The sequence below is a fragment of the Ixodes scapularis genome, unplaced genomic scaffold (assembly GCF_016920785.2).
Source record: "Ixodes scapularis isolate PalLabHiFi unplaced genomic scaffold, ASM1692078v2 PGA_scaffold4__175_contigs__length_147842914, whole genome shotgun sequence".
Lineage (NCBI taxonomy): Eukaryota > Metazoa > Arthropoda > Arachnida > Ixodida > Ixodidae > Ixodes > Ixodes scapularis.
Window position 1 is genome coordinate 133,598,645 of NW_024609879.1, and position 21,415 is coordinate 133,620,059.

General features: G+C 48.0%; 1 protein-coding gene across 1 annotated transcript; it reads right to left on the reverse strand.

The window, feature by feature from the left end:
- Positions 1 to 201: 201 nt before the first annotated feature.
- Positions 202 to 20,783, reverse strand: LOC121837695 (T-complex protein 1 subunit beta-like). The gene is made up of 11 exons (XM_042293449.1): positions 20,696 to 20,783; positions 19,242 to 19,395; positions 17,197 to 17,311; positions 15,743 to 15,932; positions 9,950 to 10,152; positions 8,200 to 8,384; positions 4,561 to 4,708; positions 2,887 to 3,101; positions 2,302 to 2,439; positions 1,387 to 1,486; positions 202 to 484 (listed from the first exon to the last, which is right to left on the reverse strand). Exons 2-11 carry the CDS (start codon positions 19,386 to 19,388, stop codon positions 315 to 317), a joined length of 1,611 nt encoding a protein of 536 aa, XP_042149383.1. The 5' UTR covers positions 19,389 to 19,395; positions 20,696 to 20,783; the 3' UTR covers positions 202 to 314.
- Between the last annotated feature and the right edge of the window lie 632 nt (positions 20,784 to 21,415).

A 21,415-nucleotide genomic window follows, 5' to 3' on the forward strand; every position in this document is an offset into this window, starting at 1 on the left:
ATCTTCAACATGTTCCTTCATCAGTAAATAGAAAGCCGCCATTGGTATGGCGCATATGCCATTTTTCAGGTGATGATGATAGTGATCAAAGTGGCCAGACTGAATTTCGGAAAGGGTCTATTCAAACCCGCAATTGGGGACCCATAGGCCAGCGCTTTGCCACAAAGTCAACGAGGTGCCGGAAATCACACAAAGGCCAGGTAGCGGACAGATTCTTTTTATTAGCAAATAATAAAACAAACTCAAAACGAATGGCAGGTCCGGCCCTGCCTTAAATTACGTTCCATCGATCTCGGCCCGACGTGCTCCCCGGCTCAGTGACTCCTGTCGGGGTGGCGCTGGCGCGGGGCAGCCTTGATGATGTTGTCCACCCGCAAGATCATCTCTGCCGCCTCAGAAGCGCTCAGCAGCACCTGGCGCTTCACCACAAAAGCCTCTGTCACACCCAGCTTGCACATGTCGTCCACGCAGCCTTCCGTCATGTCTGAAGAACGAGAAAAAAACAACAAAAAAAACAATTGCGTGTGAATTTTTGTGGCAGTCTTAGTTTGCACTAATCTTCACAATAGGGGATCAGGTACAAGCATCAGAGAACAAATTTTAGTTTTTTCTTTTCGGCGCAACAATAAATTATGTGTTGCAGAACACCCATTTTTCCACCCAAATATAGGTACCAGATGCCAAAGTTTCAGAAGTTGCCGTGACCCAATTTAAATGCCATTCGCGATTATCTGAAATTTTCAACGAGGAAATGAGGCCCGTCTCCAGTGGACGACACTGTACAGCTGCAACGGAAAAAGAACAGCACGAGTGACTGATGACCGGTGCGGTAAAATGGCGACACGCGGTGCTATTGTTCCCGAGCGCGCCGATAGCGAGAGTGCCAGTCACGTTCCATGTCCGAACGCGAGGGTGGCCGGCAGAAAATTAAGGGATAAGATAGCTTTTGAAATACGAGTTTTAGCATGGGCTGCTTTCCGTCCGCCACCCCCGCGTTGAGATATGGAACTATCGCGGGAACAATAGCGCCGCGTGTCGCCATTCTTCCGCTCTGGGCGTCGGTCACTTGTGCTACTCTTTTCCAGTGCAGCTGTACGTCTCGGCCGCTATTTTCTCGTTGGAAATTTCTGAAAATCACTTATAACTTTTTAATCAGATCACGGCAAGCTCTGAAACACAAACGTCTGGTGCAGACCGCTGGAGCCACGTCTGGGCCAAGACTGAGCACACGCCAATGGATAGTTTATTTTTTGTGAATAAAAATCACTGCAATCGTTTTCCCAGAAACCCTGCTTATTTGACACAAACATCTTTGAAGATCCAAGCGAATCTTGAAAGAGGAACGGACACAAAAAAATTGACAAAAGCACGTTTGAGTTGGCTTACTGATGCCGGCAGTCTTCTTGCCTTCCGAATGAGCGGCCCTGAGCTCAGACACGAGCTGGGCACTGTCGAAGCCGGCGTTGTCGGCAATGATCGTCGGAATCTGAGTGGAGACAAAAATCACAATGATCAAAAATTGCGCGACGACAATCGCAGCTCTTTTTCCGCCAACCCATACAAGCCGGGCACCGTTTAAACAAAACAAATGACGAGTTTGGTATTGAATCCACATAGCGTCATCAATCAGAAAGTGCTTCCGAGTCCTATTCTAGTTTAAGCTCTCAAGAGGATAGAATGACCAGGACTGTTTTAGGGCAGAGTTCATTTCCCGCTTAACACAAAACAAGCACTACATAATAATATGCACACAGTTTCTAAACCACTAGATACGAGCTTCTCTTTTCATCAAAAATTTATGCCACGGCAAAGCGACTCGTGTTGGCTAAGCAAGGAGTAGACAGAGAAGGAAAGCAAACTTCCCAACCATTGGCACCAGACTCCCTTAATTCCCATCATGTAGGGGAAAGGCTCCCCAACTTTTCCCTGCTCGAGGAATGCCTGTCACTCTTGATCGATAGCCAAGGGGCTGTGCTGCTGAACTGTGGGAAATTTTCAACCCTGCCGGGAAAACCTAGCTCCAAGGGACAAATATGAACTTAATTTGAATGCATCTAAGATATAAAATTTTTTTAATTGACATATATTCCTTACTTTACATGCATCCAAATTTGATTTCCCTTTGTCCCTCGCAGCTATGTTTACGAGAAATTTCCCCAATTCAGCAACACAGCCTCCCGGTTTCAATATTGATGCGTTACAACTTGCGATGCAAGGTAATTCTAAATTTACACCGGCCTTTCACAGCACACACAAAGGTATTCGTGTTCAACCGCCCTGCAGCAAGGAGTTCGAACAAACCTGTCTGAGAGCCCTGGCAAACCCCTCCATGGCGAGGGACTCCTTCCCCGGCGTCGACTCGGCCAGCTTCGACACAGCCGACGCCATCAGCATCTCCGAGCTGCCCCCGCCGAACACCACCCGGTTGTCCTTCACAACCTGCAGAAGGAAACATTGCATGTAGTCGGTCGCTCCTCCAATGCCAACCTCTGCTGCACTCAGCAAGATTCGTGAATAAAGCAGTCGAAAATACTGCCACACACTGTGTAAACACAGCCTAGCATATGCCGAAAGCCACGGCCCCAGCGCGCAAATTGGAGCATTACGGGGAGGCGTGCGACAACATACTACAGTAGGAGCACACTCCTCTTATGGAGAGCTGTCGCGGACTTTGCTACGTCGCTTCGATGGGCTCGACAGTGACATTAACTGTTGGCGTTCACCAGGTCACGCTGAAATGGAGTATACACGTTTGCAAGTACGGTCTCAGGGTGCTGCCCTCTTGCTCCGTGGGGTGCGCTCTTGGGCGCGGCCATAATCCGATTGCTATACCTTAGTGATGCTTCGTAATCGGATTGCGACCTAGGCTCGAGGGGGACGGCTCACCTGCGAGAGGACGCAGAGGGCGTCGTGGAGCGAGCGCTCGGCCTCGTCCAGGATCTGTTGGGTGGCGCCCCGGAGCACGATGGTGCAGGCCTCCCCCAGGGGTACCCCCGAGAACTTGAGCAGCTTGTCCTCACCGATCATCACCTCCTCGATCAGGTCGCATGTGCCCAGCCGCACCAGCTCGGGGCTCGCAAACGTCGACACTATCTCGCCGCCTGAGGAGGAAGAGGGAGACCGTTTGGGGACCCCCGTGTCCTCGTCCGCTAGCACGGGGAAGTCCAACTGGAATGCACCCTCCCACGCCCTCTAGAGCTGTGACCCATCACAAATATAAAATGTTGCATCAAGAATACTCCCCCCCCCTATCACGCCGGCTTTTCACAATGCTACAAGCATCCCGACCTCAGTGCATAAACAATATACTCACAAATGATGCTGAAATTTTAGTTAGTATAGTCGGGCTGAATCAGCTAACTAATCTAAAAAGCATAAAAAAAAAAAAAAAAGCATGGAAGCAGGAATGATTGTTCCTAATGACTTAAGTGAGCTTGTTTGTTAGAGCAGCTTCTCAAAATTAGGCAAAGTTTGGGCACTGCAACTCTCAGTTCTAGCTCTGTTTTAGCTGTGACCGGTACTCTACTTTCAATGATGCTACCACAAAAAAGCCAAGTTTGCATCTTTTTTTTTTTTTTTTTTTTCAAGTTTCAGAGCTGTTTTGCGACCCACAGTTTGGGAAACACTGCCCTAGCTTGAAATATCTGGACTTGATGCAACCCCTATCTGCCCTGAATTTCAAACCGAAAAATCCCTTATAGTCTGTATTGACTCAATAGCAGTGTAGAAGACAACAGACATTTCAAGCAGTAATGTGCATAGTATGGGCATTCGGCTCATAGTTATGCACAAACGAGGGCTCAAATATACTGTACTAAAATAGCACTTAAACAAGAGAAACACCTTAATTGGAGACAGGGATGGCTGAGGATATTTGAAAACTCGGGGAAACCATGGGAATACTCAAGCAAAACCATGGGGACACTCTGGGAAAACCAAGGGGACACTCAGGGAAACTCCCGGGTATTCAGAAATTCAGTTTGAGAACCACTGTCCCAACCAACGTGCTCACTGGAGCAACTTGCTGGCCACAGAGACTGAAACAACAGCAACGACGCATCCCCGGAGGACAAGCACAACTAATGCAAGCAGAAGGCCCTTGTCCTTATTCTTCCCCATCTGCAATTGGTGGATCACAAACGCTGCGACCTACTTATCTACATCTCGGCTCTGTCGCTGTCCGGTATAGAGGTGCAATTTTTGCGGTGGCCGTCCTTGAAGCCATTTACTTTGCAGCAGTCTGAAACCATCCTCGAACGTTGAAAGCGCCAGAAAGCAAATGGCCAGAGATCTTGCATGGTACAAATGAACCGTTCGTCACAGAAAGCTTGAATGCTAGCAGTTGTGATAGACTATAAGAAAGAAGGTAGAGGAATTTTCTTTTGCGAGTTCTTTTCCCTATTCATGGAAGGAAAATCAACCAGCGGTTTAAGCATTATAGTGGCTTTCTACCTGTTTCCCATACAGTGAAGACAAAAAAAAAAAAAAAAAAAAGTACAGCAATTGCAAAATAACTGGGAAACAAATTAGAACCAGAAATCAAAGGATCACAAAAAGTACCAGTGACAAGGGCCAGGCGCTCGATGCCGTCGAAGTCGGCGTGCTCGATGGCCATGACGCCAGCATCGGCGAACAGCTGTTCCGGGTAGTTGTAGATGAGCTGGCGGTTGATGAACACAGAGATGTTGTGCTTCAGGATCTGGTCAACCTGTGGACGAGGAGTGGGTCACAAAGAGATGACAGTTGCATCTGTGCGAAGACCGTTCCTTTGTAAGTTTGGCAAAACTGAAACACAAGATTAACCACACTTGATAAACAGCAACAGCACCCAGCTAAAAATAATTATTATTTTAAATTCCCTAAAAAAGAAAAAAAAGTACAGACATTAAAGGGATACTTCAACGAAATTTGAAATATTCCCGTCGTGTTCAAAAATAGGTTGAATATGATCCACAATATCCGTAAATCACAATCGCATGTTTGTATTTTGAGCCTGGTAGCTGTATTTTTTGTTATAAACGGCCAACTCTGGCAAGCGCTCGGCGAACAGCCAGCGGAGACCACGTGAAATCCAACGCAATCGTGACTTAGTTTGTCTCAGGACGAGTAAAGCTACGGCGAGGCTGACGTTGAGAGGATGGCCTAGTCGTTCCAGCCACCGAAGCGGTTGCTTTTGTACAAATTTTGAGTGACGGGTTAATCTTTTATAATCTTGTAGAGGGTCAATAACGACTTCTGGGTCACACAAAAGGGATTCTCGGGAAGAAGGGAGTTCCTCCTTCCCCTCTTCTCTCGTCGTGGCCGGAGGCGAGACAGATACCGTCACTACCTCTCAAGGTTCCTAGACGGGTATTACAAACGAGGCGCTAGTGACCTCCACCAGGTGCTCTTTGCTAATCGTTTAATTTGTTTTAAAAATCCTTTTCGTGACTTTTTTAGCAAGATATTGGTATGTTCGATGTGATGCTGCTCCTTTGCACACATAAAAACCAAAAAATAAGCGCCGAAATTTTGTTGTGTTTCGGGATAATGAGCGATTTCGCATTAAAAAGCCCTAGTAAAAGATACTACGTCGTTTGCTTCGCAAAAAATTAGATATATCTTTTTAAATCTAATTTTAAACACGAGTGGAAATCGAAACCGAAACTTCGGCTCTGTCTGGCAACATTGGTCTTGGGCCGCCAAGAACATGGCCATCACGTGGAACAAGATGTCACGTGATCCTCGGCCCAACGACGGGCGGAGGGATTGGGGTGGGCGTGTGGCAGGCGCAAGTGTCGTCTGCATTGCACTCTTCGCCACGTTTTGGTGTCTATGGCATTCAACGATTTCAGCACAACTGCGGCATAAATCTGCGCCCGTGGTGTCCGTAGTGTGGACGAAACTCCAAGAGGCAATAATCAGAAACGGTGAGACAACGACGGCGGTAACGGCGGGCGGTTGGACGGCTCCCAAGAAGCGCGCTGCACCAGGCACGTTACGCCAACCACATAAACACCGCCGAGCGCTGAGAGGTAACGTTGCTGACGTCATGCGCTACGCTCGCCCGGAGAAGTAAAAACAAGCAAAAGGGGGCAATGGTGATGACGTTTAGCTCAATGTTGGCTACGCCCACGCGAAGCCTCGACTGCGCTGTTGGTTGCGCCTGAATTCGCCCGCTCAAGTCAGCAGATTTCGGCAACTTCGCGAGTTGAAAAGTTTGCCGGACCGTTTAAGAAACATTTAGACAGAACTTCGTTGTAATATTTGACGTGCGGTCCTTCTAGGCGACACTGAAGAGGACTGCATTGTTTTTTCAAAACCAAAAAGGAAGCAGAGTTGCCCTCTAAATACTAGAAAGGTGACAATCCTTTCTAGTTTTAATGTTTTCTCAGAAACAAAATTAAACACAGGCAGAAAATACCTTACAGAATACACAAAGGCAAGTGAGCCTTCGCTTTATACAGATTTCATTCGATTTGCCTGCCCCAGGTGCACTCGGTGCAGGCTGCCGTATTCAACTTACGGGAGCACCTTATCTGAACACAGACGCGGAGGTACTTTTTCTTCATTGTGCTACACTTCTCAGCCCCCATGCAGGTGGTGTAAGTAAATCGAATGAGCCCAAAGTTGAATCTCGGTATAACAAAACTTAATTTAGCAAAATTCCTAATGTAACACAATTTTTTCGAATTCCTATGTTCACTTCCACTGTAACCTATATGGTGTGCAAGTTTGTCTGCTCCTTGCACACCTCAAGCGTTTGTTTGCCCTCCAAATGTGCCCACGTGCTTTTGTTTTCCCTCCAACCTCATCCAATGTTGGCACGCGCTTGGCTGCCCCGTCATCGCGCATCCTTAACGGACTCTTTATTGCACATTAATTGGCATGCCACTCCTTGCATTCTAACGTGCGGAAGGCGCTTCTTGAAACACCCGCTCGGCGTATGTACTTTTCTTTCTTCTCGGTTTGGTGAGCCAGTTTTGCATTGCTGTTTCGATTTAACGAAAACTTGGCACGCTGCACACAAAACCATCCCAAAAAGAATAAAAAAAACAAATCTAAGCTGGAACAGATTTTACCATTCCAACTATACTCTGTCTCATCCTACGATGGACTAAAGGCCAAAGCCACAGGCCGCCAGGTCCAATCACGTTCCACGCTATACTATGACACGCTTAAAGGAGCTGTGCAACGATATTCAATTGGGATGTTTTTCTCTCTACACGAGCTTAATGGCACACCTGGGACTCAAGGATACTCACACGCAACGCCATTGGCCAAGAAACTCCATTGTCGCGGTGTAATTTCAAGGACAAAAGCGATCATTTTCATTCAATCTCTCCTTTGCAAAATTTGATGACGTAACTCGGGGATCGCAGTACACCCAAGTGACGATATTTGAATGCGGTTCATAGATTGGACCCGAGCATTGCGTGGGCACTCGACTTGGGCTCGTGACAATTGCTAGCTCGAGAAGCATTCGGGTTGTGACCCGTGTCCAATCGCTGCAACGACGACAACAGCCGAGCCATAACAATGTCTGGAACTCAGCGCGTGTCCTGCCCTTTGCCAACCCCAGCGCGTGGCTATGATCAACACTGGCGGCATATAATCGGCTCCAGATCACGTGGCCGCTTGTTCTGGCTGCGAGTTGAGGGGGTGAACGCTGCTCGTTTTTCTTAAATTTTTTTCTGGGACTTCTATTGCGTGGGGTGAAAAACGAACGCGTGTTTCATAGGTCATTAACGTTAGGGATCCGTTTTAAGCGGTATTTGTGCACAGTACAAAAATTGTTGCACAGCTCCTTTAACATTGATTAGGGGTGGACGAATAATGCTCCGAATCCAAAAGCGCCGCATCATTTCTATAGCTTCGACGCTGCAAAGAACCTATATGTCGTGGCTTTCTTTGCAATGTAAAATTGTTGAGTCACTCAGTGCTCTTCAGTTTGAACCACTGTCCTCCCCTCATCAGTGATCCGAGAAGCGGGCACCCGTACGTGTATCTAAGCGAAATACCGCACAATTTCTAAGTGGCTCAAGATTGGATCTCGCGGTCCGTAGCCTTTGCCTTTAGTCCATCGTAGGGTGAGACAAAGTATAGAGCCTCCTAAAACAAACATAAAAAAGGTGGTCTCTGCCTTCCTTCCAAAAAGAAACTTTCCATGGTGAATCTCACCACGGGGCAATGCCAAACTCTGGTCCAAGCCCGCCTCACCTTCTCCTTCATCTTGACCTTCTCGGCGAGCTCCATGTCTGCGATGGCGGCCACGGACTCGACGCGCACCCGGCTCCCAAACACCTTCACCTTGTCCGCGTCCATCGGGGTGTTGGCAATCAGGATACGGGCTTTCTCCACCCGCTTGGGCTGGTGCACTCCAGGCTTCTTGTCCAGCAGGAAGCCTGCACCATGCAAGCCAATCGCCCCCATTGGCACCCCATCTCCTCGTCAAGGAACACCCCACCCGGTGGCAACCAGTTCGCCGAACAACACTTCATCGACAGATTGTTTTGCTGACACGCCCATCCTGATGTTTTTGCAACAAGCTTTTTAAGTCTTTCCTGGTTTACGGGAGGCGAGAAAGGAGAGGGGGGAAGCTTGCTGGCAGCAAGCTTCCCCCCTCTCCTTTCTCTTTTTTAGCAGCAAGCTAACGCTTGCTGCTAAAACTAGAAATATTTTCATCTCACACCTACTTTAAAGACTACACTTTTAGTTTCTGTGTCTCTCTTCCTCCTTTCGCATGGCAGCGATTTTGAAGCGGAGGGCGAGATCGGTGGCACATCGTCGTTTGTGACTGCCACGGCTGCTTCCACGGGTCCGGCACGCGCCCCGCAATAGCGGCAAATCTCGTGAATCCCCCGTCAATTTTTCGAACTCGGATAGCTGCGGCGAGTCTGATGATGAAGCCAGGTCATCGCATTTCAGTTCTAGTGACCTGTGCTTCACCCCATTGAGAAACTGCTTAGCTCAATGGCATGTTGGTTATGAGAATTGACTTGATTTTTGCTCTACCAAAATTTGTCTAAGCTAGAACTCTCATTTTTGCGAGTTCTGTGTTGTGTAAATGGGGAACATTTAATACTTTTTAAATTTTCCTTTTTTGGTGCTTTTTTTTTTTTCGAGATATGCCCAGTTTGAAGCAATTTTTCAAAAAATTATTGCGTTCGACAAACTAGATATTTCATTAGAATTCAAATATCTGGTTTGATGTTTGCATCATTCAGAAGTCCATTCATTCAGCTTTATTTCAATGTATGGCATCATACCGTAAACCTCATAGTTTTCACAGGAAAAAAACAACATAACAAGCCACACAAAACAGGCAGTTTTTCCCACTGTCAGGAAAGAGCAAAAGGTTAATTAAAAAAAATGACTGCATTTCCACGTGCTGAATGATGTTGATTGGGGCGAAGCTCTGGTGGTGCTGATGATACTGATTTTGTTCATAGGTAGTGCTGATTTTTTTTATTGCTCATAGGTAGTGCTGAGTTCCAGGTTGCGTTTCAACTTCATTATTACAGCTTTATGGTCGTTGAAATGCAGAGCCAGTGGTTGTTCTAGCGGATCCATCCATTTGACCGCAGCGCCCTCTCGTCTATAAACGTTGAGCTAATGCATGCAAAGTTTAACGCGATTATATGCGCATTTGACCGCAGCGCCCTCTCCTGTATAGACGTTGAGCGGCTACATGCAAAGTTTCATCCATGACATCTCCAGCTCTTGAGTTACTACCACATCTCAGAGCCCCCTACTCGTCCCGCAGTCGTGGCCGAGTGGTTAAAAGGCGATGGACTAGAAATCCATTGGAGTCTCCCCGCACAGGTTCGAATCCTGTCGACTGCGCAAACATTTTTTCTTTTTTTTTAAGAAGACAGATGGGACGGACGGACGGACAAAGCTAGACTCTAAGGAGCTTCGCCCCTAAAACACCCGTGCGAGAGAATAGTTTGAAAGCGGGGCGGATCACCTTCTTCGAGGTAGGAGTCCGTCAGGCTGCCTCCCAGCTTCTTGATGATCTGGATGGCATCGAGGTTCCCGGAGCCCTTCAGGCGCATCACTGCGTCCACCGACAGCTTGGCAAAGAACTCCTGGTGCTGGGACAGGATCTTGGAGCCCAGGGTCGTCCGGGCAATGTTCAGCACGTCCTCGCGGAACTGCTCCGCATTAGCGCTGCACGTGACAACGTTCACCACAATAATGCATAAAGAAAATGGGGGAGTTCTCCGAAAAGGTACCAAAAATTTGAGAAAATAAAAACGTCTTGAACTATTTGAAAGTCTCGGAATGGCAGCCAGCGTCTTGCAAAGATACTTATTTAGGCCGCCGAAGAAGCCAAGTCAGCTGCCACTTTCGTTGTTCTTCCGGGACGCTTTTCTGAAGAAACTTGGCAATTTCGCCAGTTTCACCTATGCTTCGTTTCACCGTACTACGGGCCACAGACAAATCTACAAAACATTGGCAGTAATGGAAGTGGCATTTGACCTTTTGTAGCAGTTTTTGTAGCAGGCAAAACATTAGATTGAAACAGTCACTGATCCTTTCACAGCAAATGCCAACATCTGTTAGCACCTCACTTGAAAATGAAAAAAGTGATTGTATCAATAAATGAGCTAATCTTTGATAATGACTCAGGGTTCCTCTTTGATACTGGAGTATATCACTTATTATATTTCGAAATAAGAATAAATAGGGTGTCAAAGAGACACAGAGCATTCTTTTTAGAAATAAGGCTCTACACTCGGCAACAAATTTTCTTGGCAATGCAGTGGAAGGTACGTTCCGCGTCCCCTCTCCCATTTTGAGTGTACACAGGCTCTCCTCTTCTCCTCGGAAATGGGGAGGAGGAGAGCCTGCGTACACTCAAAATAGAAGAGGGGACGCGGGACGTACCTTCCACTGCATTGCCAAGAAAAGTTGTCGCGGAGTATAGTCATAGAAGGTTCTATCTAGAATGGGTACTAAAAAATAGATGAAAAATGAATGATAGTCCAACACTTCAGTTGGCATAAAACTTTTCTCCTCTCGTACTTTAACAGCAGATAGTTTATTTATCCTGTTTATATCAGTCCTGTAAAATGTCTACAAAAGCCAGCTTGTCTATCTACAAAATATGTTCCCCAAGGTTCATGAACTTACCAAACTCAAACTCTTATTATGAACTGCTAAAACAACTACCCCCAAATATTATGGAAATCTACACTTGCGCACATGACACTGCTGCTTAGCGACATTGGAACCAGGGTGAAGCCAAAGTTTGCCGTTTTTTTTTTATTGATAGTTGCACGGGAACAACCTTGACTACCATTTATTCAAATACAGACCCGCATGTTTCTTTTCTCGGCGCAGATATCTAAAATTGGAGATCAGCCTTCCATGAAGACAAAAAGAAGAAGACTTAAAACAATACTGAGCATAATTATCGAGCTATTGCGGAAACTCAGGCGCTGCCCCATGTCAGTCGCTGCATCTGGCACTGCGGTGCCAAGCGGTGAAGCTCGACATGGGCACGCACTGGTGAGAGGCGGGACTGAGGCTCGCAGCAGACGCAATAATTAAGCGATCTCATTGGAAGTACAAGACCCCGGTTTTGTCTCATCACAGTAGCCGCCATCCTACAATTTGGCAATATTTTCTCGCAACCCTAAATCCTTACGTCACCGACGTCGAAATTTAGATGATGTCGGCGATCGATCTGCCAGCGCACCGACCGACAAGCACGGCTTCAAAACTTCGTTTCACCTTACTTTAAAGAAACAATGAAGGCAATTTCGGATATTTTTTTTGGCGATTGAACTGGGTTCCAGGCACGTCTCGGGCCACGTTGCCCAAATTTCAGCCGAAACCGGCGCTTGTGTGCTGCGCAAATCAATTATACGGTCGCGGTAATAATCGTACCGGGATCGACTGGGGCGACGCCCCGAGAGTTGCGGGAGAAGCGGAGCTCAGGTGACCGATGCGGGGCCAAGAAGCGCGACTTCACAAGAGACGCGTCAGCGATTGGTCCAAACGAGCCCTCAATCACGTCTTGGTTCGCGATTTTTAAGGATACTGCTCTAATTTCCGCTTGAATAACCCTGAAACGTATAAATCGATCCGGAAATCATTACTAAATCGTAAATAAACAGAATGATTGTTTTTCTCTTTGCTGCGCTGGACGCGAAACGGGCAATGAGCAACTACGGGCAAACAAAACAAAACAAAAAAAACACGCGGGAGACGTTTGGTTTTGGTTTCAGATGTCGGTGCCGTGTTTACTTTGGGAACACGGTACTCGAAGGATTCTGCAAAATACCATGCCAAATTTGTGCGCTGTAGATGGCTGTTCTAACAATCGACTGAAGACCAGTATTCGTTCGGGCAACGCTAGTTTTCACGTGTGGGTAGCTCTTCGGCTGTTCGTGTTCTTTGACGACGAAAAGAGAGGACGTCCGACTTTGGTGAAAACCAAAAATGGTGCTGTTTATTTTCTCCTTCTTGGGGAGCGTCCCCCGCAGAGGAACCAGTTCCCGCTGCCGCTTCCCCCTCAGCATCTCCCCCGCGCCCCTGTCCTTCGGAAAGAGTGAGTAACATTCGCTGCGTGAATGTTACTCACTCCTACCCTGCTCGGAGCCCGCTCGTTGCCGGCTCGGCGGTCTCCGTCCAGTGATGGCGGAGGCCGCCACACAGATACTCCCGTTCCGTTGGTGTTAGGCCACGGAAGGGAAGCCCGAACTCGCTCGCGAGAGCGGCATTGCTGTCCATGTTAATAGATTCGACGAAACGACCGCACCACTGCGCTGCTATAACCCACCTCTCCTAAATACATACCACCGAAACCGACTATTCACACTTGACGTCCCTCCCTACGTCACCTCAGTTTTCAAAGACCCAGAAATAAGAATGGAGATAGTTCAGTTTCGGTTTCTTCAGTTCTTTCGTAGGCACAGAAATACGAGTCACAAATGTCTACAAAAAAAAATTAGGCGGCGTGCTAGGTTCCCAAGAAGCCTAAAAACACCATTTAAAAAAATTAAATAAAATTGTCTTCATTGTCACTTTAAAGCGCAGCCACTGCTATGAGCCATGGGACCAACCAGCACCAAAGCACGACAATCATGACATTCGTTCATCTTCCTGCGCGTGGTCTTTTATCGACGAAATGAATCAAGTGCAGCAAATGTACCGTGACTTGCGCCTTTAGTATGTGTTCATGTGTTCGATCGAGCCTTCCAACTGTACTCTTACCAAAATAATAAAAAAAGAAAGTATGTAAGTACAGATGCTTTGAAATACAGTATTTGTACCATTTTCCTTTCCTGCTACTTCCCTAAATAGTAAAGTCAACCAAAAACATTTTTCTTTTTTGCTTTGCTGATCTCACTGCAGGTGTGGCGCGATTCTTAGCAAAAATGGCACTTTGGTGCAAGATGTAGCAGACTTTTCAATTGGAGCACAATTTGGCGCAAATGATGTAGCACTTCCGTCGCTGCAGTGGAGCAATCCAATGCCGTACGCAACCTTCGGGATGGGTGCAGCAATGCATGGTGCGCGTGCAGGGTGCCTAGTCAATTATTATTTCGAAATTCCGACTTTTCCAGGTTTTCCCTGACATGTGGAACAAACATATACTTTGACATCATGTCAAATTATATATATAAGTAAAGTATATCATGTCAAAGTATACATCATGTCGAACAAACGTATACTTTCGACTCCTTCATTCCAAGAACTTCTAACGATTGGAACCACCTCCCTGGCTCCATTGCTGCCATCACTGAAGCCACAAACTTCAAGAAAGTAGCCAACGATTTTTTTACTGTATAGTACCACTCCCCTCTGTAATGCCTCCGGGCCTTGAGAGTATGCAAATAAATAGATAAATAAATAAATTTCAGATGAAATTCCCTAACAGTTATATATATAAGACCATCACAACACAAGGCATTGAGCACTGTGAGGATCATTTTGCACGGGCTTATTCCAACTTGCATATACCGAAAATCGCCCAGCCCGGATTCAACAAGCACTTTCTTGCCGCCGACATCGTCAGTGAAGAGGCCACTTCCGGAAATGCGATGAAAACATGACGCTCAACCACACACGTCAATAACCGAATGACTGCATGGTTGCCAGATGCACACCTTCGGATACTTTCGGCTTAAGGCTTGGAGTAGATTGGGGTCTCCGGCTTTTCCATTTGTTACTAAATCTGGTAGCTCTAACTGGATCTAGCCTAGCGTGGCGCCCTCAATCCAATCCAAGGCTTGGACTGGACTTGTCGGCTGTTTCCTTTGCATCGGGTAGCACACGCTACATTGGGTTAGCAGAGCCCGCGCTCTGCTCTCAGCAGAATTTATTGCCTATGTTTCTGCCCCCAAGTCTTCAAGTCTTTGGTGAGGGCACTCGATCGCATCTCCGGCTTATTTTCCCTGACTGGGCTCGTTTTTTGACAATATCCCTGACAATTCCCTGATTTTTCTCTGTAATTGAAATTTCCCTGACCATTCCGGGTTTTCCCGGTCCCTAGACACCCTGGCATGGTCGCACAATGCGTTCACATCGGTGGGTTGCCTGGAACGGCCCGCAGCAAACATTACGATCCATGAAAGGCAAAACGGAGTTCTCCCATCACCACGGTTGCGAGACACTTCAGTCGTTCCAAGTACTATCGCTGCAACACTTGTTCAAAAGCGCAGCATAGGGTAATGACCATACAAATGCACGACAGTGGGCAGTGCCCGTCCACGCCAAAACTAAAGGACGACTACGGTCGCAGGCGAAATTAGAATGGCAGGGAGGTCCTCCAGTGCGAGTTTCTAACCTTCAAGTAATGCCTCGGCGTTTTTCGAGCGTCGACGGTGCACGTGCAGCCAAAGCACGACGGAAGGAGGACAAGCGGATGCTGAAAGCCAAGCATCCATCCGTAAGAGCTTGCGACTATCGGTCGGCGACTACGGTGCACCAACTCGTCCGCCGACCCCACAGAGCCACACAAGGATGCGCAGGAAAGGATGCCGGGTCACATACAATTCCCCTTCCCCCCCCCTCCGGCGACAGAGTTGTCAACAAGCACTGCAAGGTGCTTTGTTTCTCCGAGTGGGCGAACGTGGTATCAAACATTATACAAGCTTGATCGTGCTGACAAAGGCTGTTAAGTACAAAATGTGCGATTGGAATTCCAGGGAAGAACAGAAGGGCACCCGAAAGGCAGTGCCCAACGAAGATTTGCTCTCAATTCTGACACAGGCCGCGAGAATGCAAGGCACAACAGGAAAGGCTGCGAAGCGGGCTGCGGGAATCGCTTCACTTTTGCATGCTCTGAACCCCTCCCCTCTCCCCTGGCCCCCCCCCCCCTCTCTCTCTTCCCTCGTCCCTGCCCCCCCCCCCTCCCCCCCCCCCCCCCCCCCCCTCCTCCTCCTCCTCCTCCTCCTCCTCCTCCTCCTCCTCCTCCTCCCTCCCTCCCTCCCTCCCTCCCTCCCTCCCTCCTCCTCCTCCTCTCCTCCCCCCCCCCCCCCCCCCCCCCCGACCGACTCTGGATAGCTGTCAGAAAAGCCCTTGTCCCGCAATATGAAGGTCAAGAGACTCAAGTCTTTTTAGATGTTTCTCTAAGGGTGTAACGCCTTTCAGTGTCAGTTTCTCATTGCAGTCGGCAGTTAGAGATCTCCGTGGAAATCGGCCAATAAAACACATTCAGCGTTAAAACTAGACCGGCAACATTGAGACGCTGCGCACGAATGTCTCGAAGTTGCCTGTCTGTCTCGACGCCAGGCTCTACACCCACCTGTGGTCGGCCGCAAATGCCTCCAGCGCCTGGCGCGCCACAGCCGTAGCCTTGCGCCACCCGGCCACGATGGTCTGGGGGTGGAGCTTCTTGGAGATGAGCTGCTCCGCCTCCTTGAGCAGCTCGGAGGCCAGCACTGTCACAGACGTTGTGCCGTCCCCAACCTCGTCGTCCTGCACCTTGGAGATGTCTGTGAACATGCCGCACCCCCCACAAAGATCCCCTGTAGCGTTGAGACGCTCAGACGACGCGTGAACAAAACTGGAGAGGGCGTTCCGTTGCTGCGTTTCCATTTCTTGCCCAACGTATCGAACAAACCGCAAAACGAAAGTTGTCGGCGGGAACTGTCTCCTGGCACGTCGTGGGATTGGCCATCAGCTAAACTATTTTTTTCTTTTTTTGCGGTACCTCAAACATTTTCGAGCCTAGAACACTCGGGAGGCTGACTCGGCAAGGTCATGTTGGCCTCCTCGTCTATTGCACTCGGGGTAAAAGTAATCACAAACCCTCTAGAAGCATGGTGAAGCGCCCCTCCATGATTACGCATGCGGCAATATGGCTCCTTTGAATTCCAACCTTTCGACAGCTCAATTAAAGGGTAACTGCAAAGAAAAAAAGGTTTTCAAACAGCCTATTCAGGACAAGCATGTCACAAAACAAATCTGCGAAAAAACAAATTTTTTCCAGCAATATTTACGCCGCAGGACGTAACTTAGTCAGTCACAACTTTCCACATTTGAAACTCCTGCTCTTTCGACGCGCGCGGAGTGGCTGCTATACGTCACTCCGTGACGTAAAATACCAACTTTGTGGCGCGCAATTTAAAACGGACGAAATAGTCGCAAACTAAAATGAATCTCGCGCAATAAATATTGCTGTAAAAGATTTCGTCTTTGGCAGAAGATTTGTTTTGTGACATGCTTGTCCCCATCAAGCTGTCTAAAAATACACTTTTTTTCTTTGCAGTTACCCTTTAAGCACATTACCCGTCGCAGCGTGACAATTCCTCAGTTGTTTCTTCCGTTAAGGAGTGGGATCCCATCAGATCATGGAGAACACATGCTGTTGAAAAGGAGAGGAACACGAGAATCAAAAACGCCCCTCTAGCTCAGCGACTGGCGTACGCAAACCCCTACTGAATCTCGAAGAACGAGCTGTTCATCCGAGCGCTCGTCAGCCAAAGTGACGGTATCATTTCCCGGTCCCTGTACATGTTTGCGAGTGCGGCCTCGGGGCGACACCATCTTCCTTAGTTGGGGTGCGCTTGGGTGCGGCCATAATCCGTTTATGACGCCTTAACCTCAGTAATTAGATAGTGCCGTGTCCAATCACACCCCAACCGAGAAAGATGGCGCCGTCCTGAGGCCATACTTGCAAACGTGTATGGTGACAGTCCACGCCCGAATCGGTCGTGCGACGCATCGCGGCATTCGCGAAGCGCTCAACTCGCTCACCCACGAGGATCTTGGCGGCGGGGTTGTCGATGCCAATGGCCTTGAGGATGGTAGCCCCGTCGTTGGTCACCTCCACCTTGCTCTCCCCGCGGTTGTTGCACATCAGGATCTTGTCCTGCACGCAGGAATATTTTCAAAAGTGTCAACTGCATTCCGTCCTGTCCGTTAACCTCCACCAAAACAGAGAAACAAAGTGTAGGAATGGCAACCTACGCCGATGCACTAAGAACAGCGCCGACCTGAAGATAACCTATCACTGTCGCAGCACTTTATCCCCATTATGTATAGTAGGAAGTCGGCGCTGCATGAGTGAAATCAGCACACAGGCTCTACTTTTTCTGGCATGCTACTTATTACCTCTAAACTCAAAATAGCCACTGAGAAGACGGCAAGTGAAGGCGATGACAAAAGCAACATTAAAATTTTCCCGTACTTTAAAGGGAGGTGACCTGGCATGCTGTACGACTTGCAAGTCAAGCATGCAGTCTAAAAAAACACTATTTTGCGCACGCTTTTTTTTGTCTGTTTCGCTCGTGCGAGCTTAATGCGGAGGGCAAGTTCGTCTGCTTCTTGCGCAGGGGGTAGAGGTGACGTCAGAACGCCGAGCCCTGATTGGCTGATCGCGCCCCCCTATCTGAGCATAGTCTGCTCCTTTGCAACGTCGTCTGCGTCTGTCTTCCCTTTCCTGCGACTTTCGGAAGTGCAGAGGCCGGATTCACGAAACGATCTTACGCCAAAAATGTGCGTAAGACATAACTTAAGAACAAATTCGTATTCACGGAACGAAATTTTCGTAAGTTTTGCGCAGGTTACGACGAAATCCTACGACGGCTCCGAAGCTGTCTTACGCACTTCTTACGACCAAATCAGCATGGCCGACAGCGTCGCGGTCGCGACGATCCACGGACGTTTATTTTTCTCTGTGCGCTTCTCACGCGTCCCGACTTCAAGCAGCAAGAAAAAATTAAAAAGTACTTGAAACAGACCACGACGAACAAGAACTCTGGATCCACAAACACCTGGGAAAGGCCCCAACGGCCACGATTCCACCGAACGCGACCAAGCGAGCACGGCAGTTAGGCCTAGCAGGCACTCCGCGACTCGGCGACCGTCTGCCCACGACCGGCTGCAGTGCTGAATGGAATATGCCCGCGCGACCCTTGTGAACCCTTCCCGTATTATACTTTGATCGCTGACCTCAGTTTTAGAGTAAAGAGGTCAATTTCTTCCTCTTGTTATCTCCTTGTTTCCCGAGGCAACGGTGACTCTCGCCGGTGAAAAAGCGGTGAATCTCCGACAGACGCAGGAAAGGTAAAGCGGCCATCGTTTGATAGCAGATGTAAAACAGACGACGTTAACTGCGCCAACCCGCCGACGCCGTTAAAGAATGAGGGGTCTCGCCGCACACGAAAGGAGGGGAAAGGTATTTGGGAGGGTTCTTAGGAAACAAACCTCAGCGCCTCGGGACAACTCGCCAGTGAGTCCTTTGACTTCTCTCCTTGATGCGTGTCTGCTAGTTGTTAGACAAAAACAACGTACCGCTCGAGTTATTTCGTCTGCCCTCTCTGAAAGGCGAAGTCGAGCTCGCTCGACTTCCGAAAGTCGCAGGAAAGGTAAGACAGACGCAGACGACGTTGCGAGCAGACGACGTTGCAAAGGAGCAGACGACGCTCAGTTTGGGGGTCGCGATCAGCCAATCAGGGCTCGGCGTTCTGACGTCACCGCTACTTCCTTTCTCATGCGCAGAAGACGAAAATGAGCCCACTTGCGAGGCGTATTAGCATTTATTTAGCACCATGAAAAACAAGCCATAATGCGCTCATAGTGCAGCAATTGACGTCATTGTCTTTAGTCTTGCCGGTAAAGCCCCTCAGACCAAATTTAAAACCAATAACTTTGCTGGAGAAAAAAAGAGAAAATGTTGCGATTTGAGTTAGTAGTTTAGATGTGTCCATTAATCTGCCAAACCAATTTTGAGGCAATTCCGTGCCGTCGAAATTTCACCTTTAACACGCCAAAACGACGCGTTTCCCGCCAACGCTTACCATGCCCTTGGGCCCGAGGGTGCTCTTCATGAGGTCCCCGATGGCGATGGCGCCGACAAACGACGACAACCGGGCGGTCTCGGCCTTCTCCTCCTCCGCTTCCCCTTTCAGGATGCGAACCGCATTGAGGCTTCCCACGTTGGCCATGGCTGTTCTGCGATGCACGAAACCAAGCGTCATCCCGATGCACATCAGACCATAGAACATTAGGAGAGCAAATAAGCGGAAAATACATCACTGAGATGAAATAATCCTCTCCTCACCCCTCAACACAGCAAACGTCTATTCATTAGACGCTTCGCTGCCACGGTGACGATTGACCATAGCGAGGTCAGGTACGTGCTTTGGCTCTTTCACCAGAAAAAGCAGAGAAGTGAATGCAATGGCCGAGTTTCTCGCAATGGCCGAGTACCTCAGCCATTGCGAGGAACTAGGAGTTTTTTCAGCATCTATTATTTTGACGAGTCTAACATGAAAAGCGCATTTCTCTGGCCATCTAATAGCCGTTCTTGTTTTCCTCTCGTTCTTTTTTTTTTTTTTTTTGCTTGGAACATGCATTTAAGTGGTTAATCTGTCCGAACAAGGAGAACCTGCGTTTTCCAGAAACGCCCTGCTCGATTGTGTGGACAAAATAACTCTCGGTGTACGACTCCTGGCGTCGGCGACATCCCACGGCTGCTCGACTATGGAGCCTCTCAACAAACAAACAAAACTATCGGGTAATCTTCGCTAACTAGACCAAGACCTCCGTAACACCTGACGGAACCTCACACGTTACGATCGACCAGACCTGGAAAAGTAATCGGCTATTAGGTTTCCGTTCACTCAAATTTGATCGGAGCGCACAGCAACGCGTTGTAGATGTATTGTAAGAAAAAAGTTCGTTTGCCCATATATGGTGTGGGGCTGGACGGTACAACCACCGCTGCCTACGCATCCCTTGCTCGTCTGACATGGCGGTAGGTCCCTACGACTGCGTTATAAACGCGTCAACTTAACGAAGCTCGAGCGTTTATTACGTGAAAAAATATTCGAGCCTATGAAAGCTAACAAGAGAACAAGCTTGACAGGAATCCATTGAATGGCACTGCGCGGCTGCAACAAAGCCGGCGCTGTCAAAACGCGTTTTCTTTTTGTAGACCACTGCTATAAGCGGCACGTTAGCTAGCTTTCTGCGTAGCGTAAATGATGTATCGCAACTAAATTGACGGTTAGGAATGAGGAAAATCTCTCGAATGAATGAGAGCTAAGTTGTTGCAGGCCCAAACCAAACCTCAAGGATCCGCACGTGTCGATAGAAGTTGCGAGAACGTTTAAGGGACCCTGTGGTGAAAACATGGTCTGTCCGTGAACAAGTGACGGCACGGTACCCCCTTTAGAAAGTTGGAACGCGAGATTTCGATTTAAAACAAAGAACTTCGTCTTCTTTCCGCTTAAATTCCGATGAAACTTACCGGTTAGGGCAACAATGCAGGAGGAGACGCCAAAAAAATTACGCACGGGAACGACTGCTGATCCAGTCGCTCCTTAGCCGCCTCAGTTGTAGAACTACCACGCGGCCATTAAAATTAAAATAAAAATAAGATCAGTTCAAAAAACACCCTAAGTATTTAAATTATTTTAATAAAATTTGACATTATTTTTTAAAAAATAAAAATTTGATACGACACCGCGGCTTCCCGTATCCGTTCAGATGATCTTTGCGATATAAACAACATGGCGTCTGCTTCAACGGATATGCGTAACTCGGAACGAAGAAAACAGGTGATTTTTTTCGATCCTTAACTCCGCTCTGCGGTCCCCGAATCGCTCGCCAATGCACAGACGGGTCATAGCGCGTACGAACACGTCGATTGAGGGATTGTTTCCCGTTCGTCGCCCTTCATAGAATGTCACTCTTTTTCTGACGTTTCATAGTGGGATGATGTCACCGTTCTCAGATCACATGGTTGCATTGCCGACTTCGTTAAATTAAGAAGAAAAAAAATCGTGGCACTTGATTATTGTTTCAATTTTTTTCTTATTAGGAGAAACAGCTACAAAAATGGTACAGATGGGAGATGCTAGTACAATATCCTTTTGACGCCAAATTCTTGTGCTCCAGATCCGAGCTTTCGTCAAGCGCATACGTCTACTTATATCTCGTTCATCGGTATTCAACTGTCACATATGGA

Coding starts and splice junctions, on each gene's coding strand:
- LOC121837695 (XM_042293449.1), bottom strand. CDS start 19,388: ATGGCCAACGTGGGAAGCCTCAATGCGGTTCGCATCCTGAAAGGGGAA. Junction 4,709..8,199: donor AGGTCAAGATGAAGGAGAAG/GTGAGGCGGGCT, acceptor CCTCGTCCACAG/GTTGACCAGATCCTGAAGCA. Junction 3,102..4,560: donor GCGCCTGGCCCTTGTCACTG/GTACTTTTTGTG, acceptor CTTCCTCCTCAG/GCGGCGAGATAGTGTCGACG.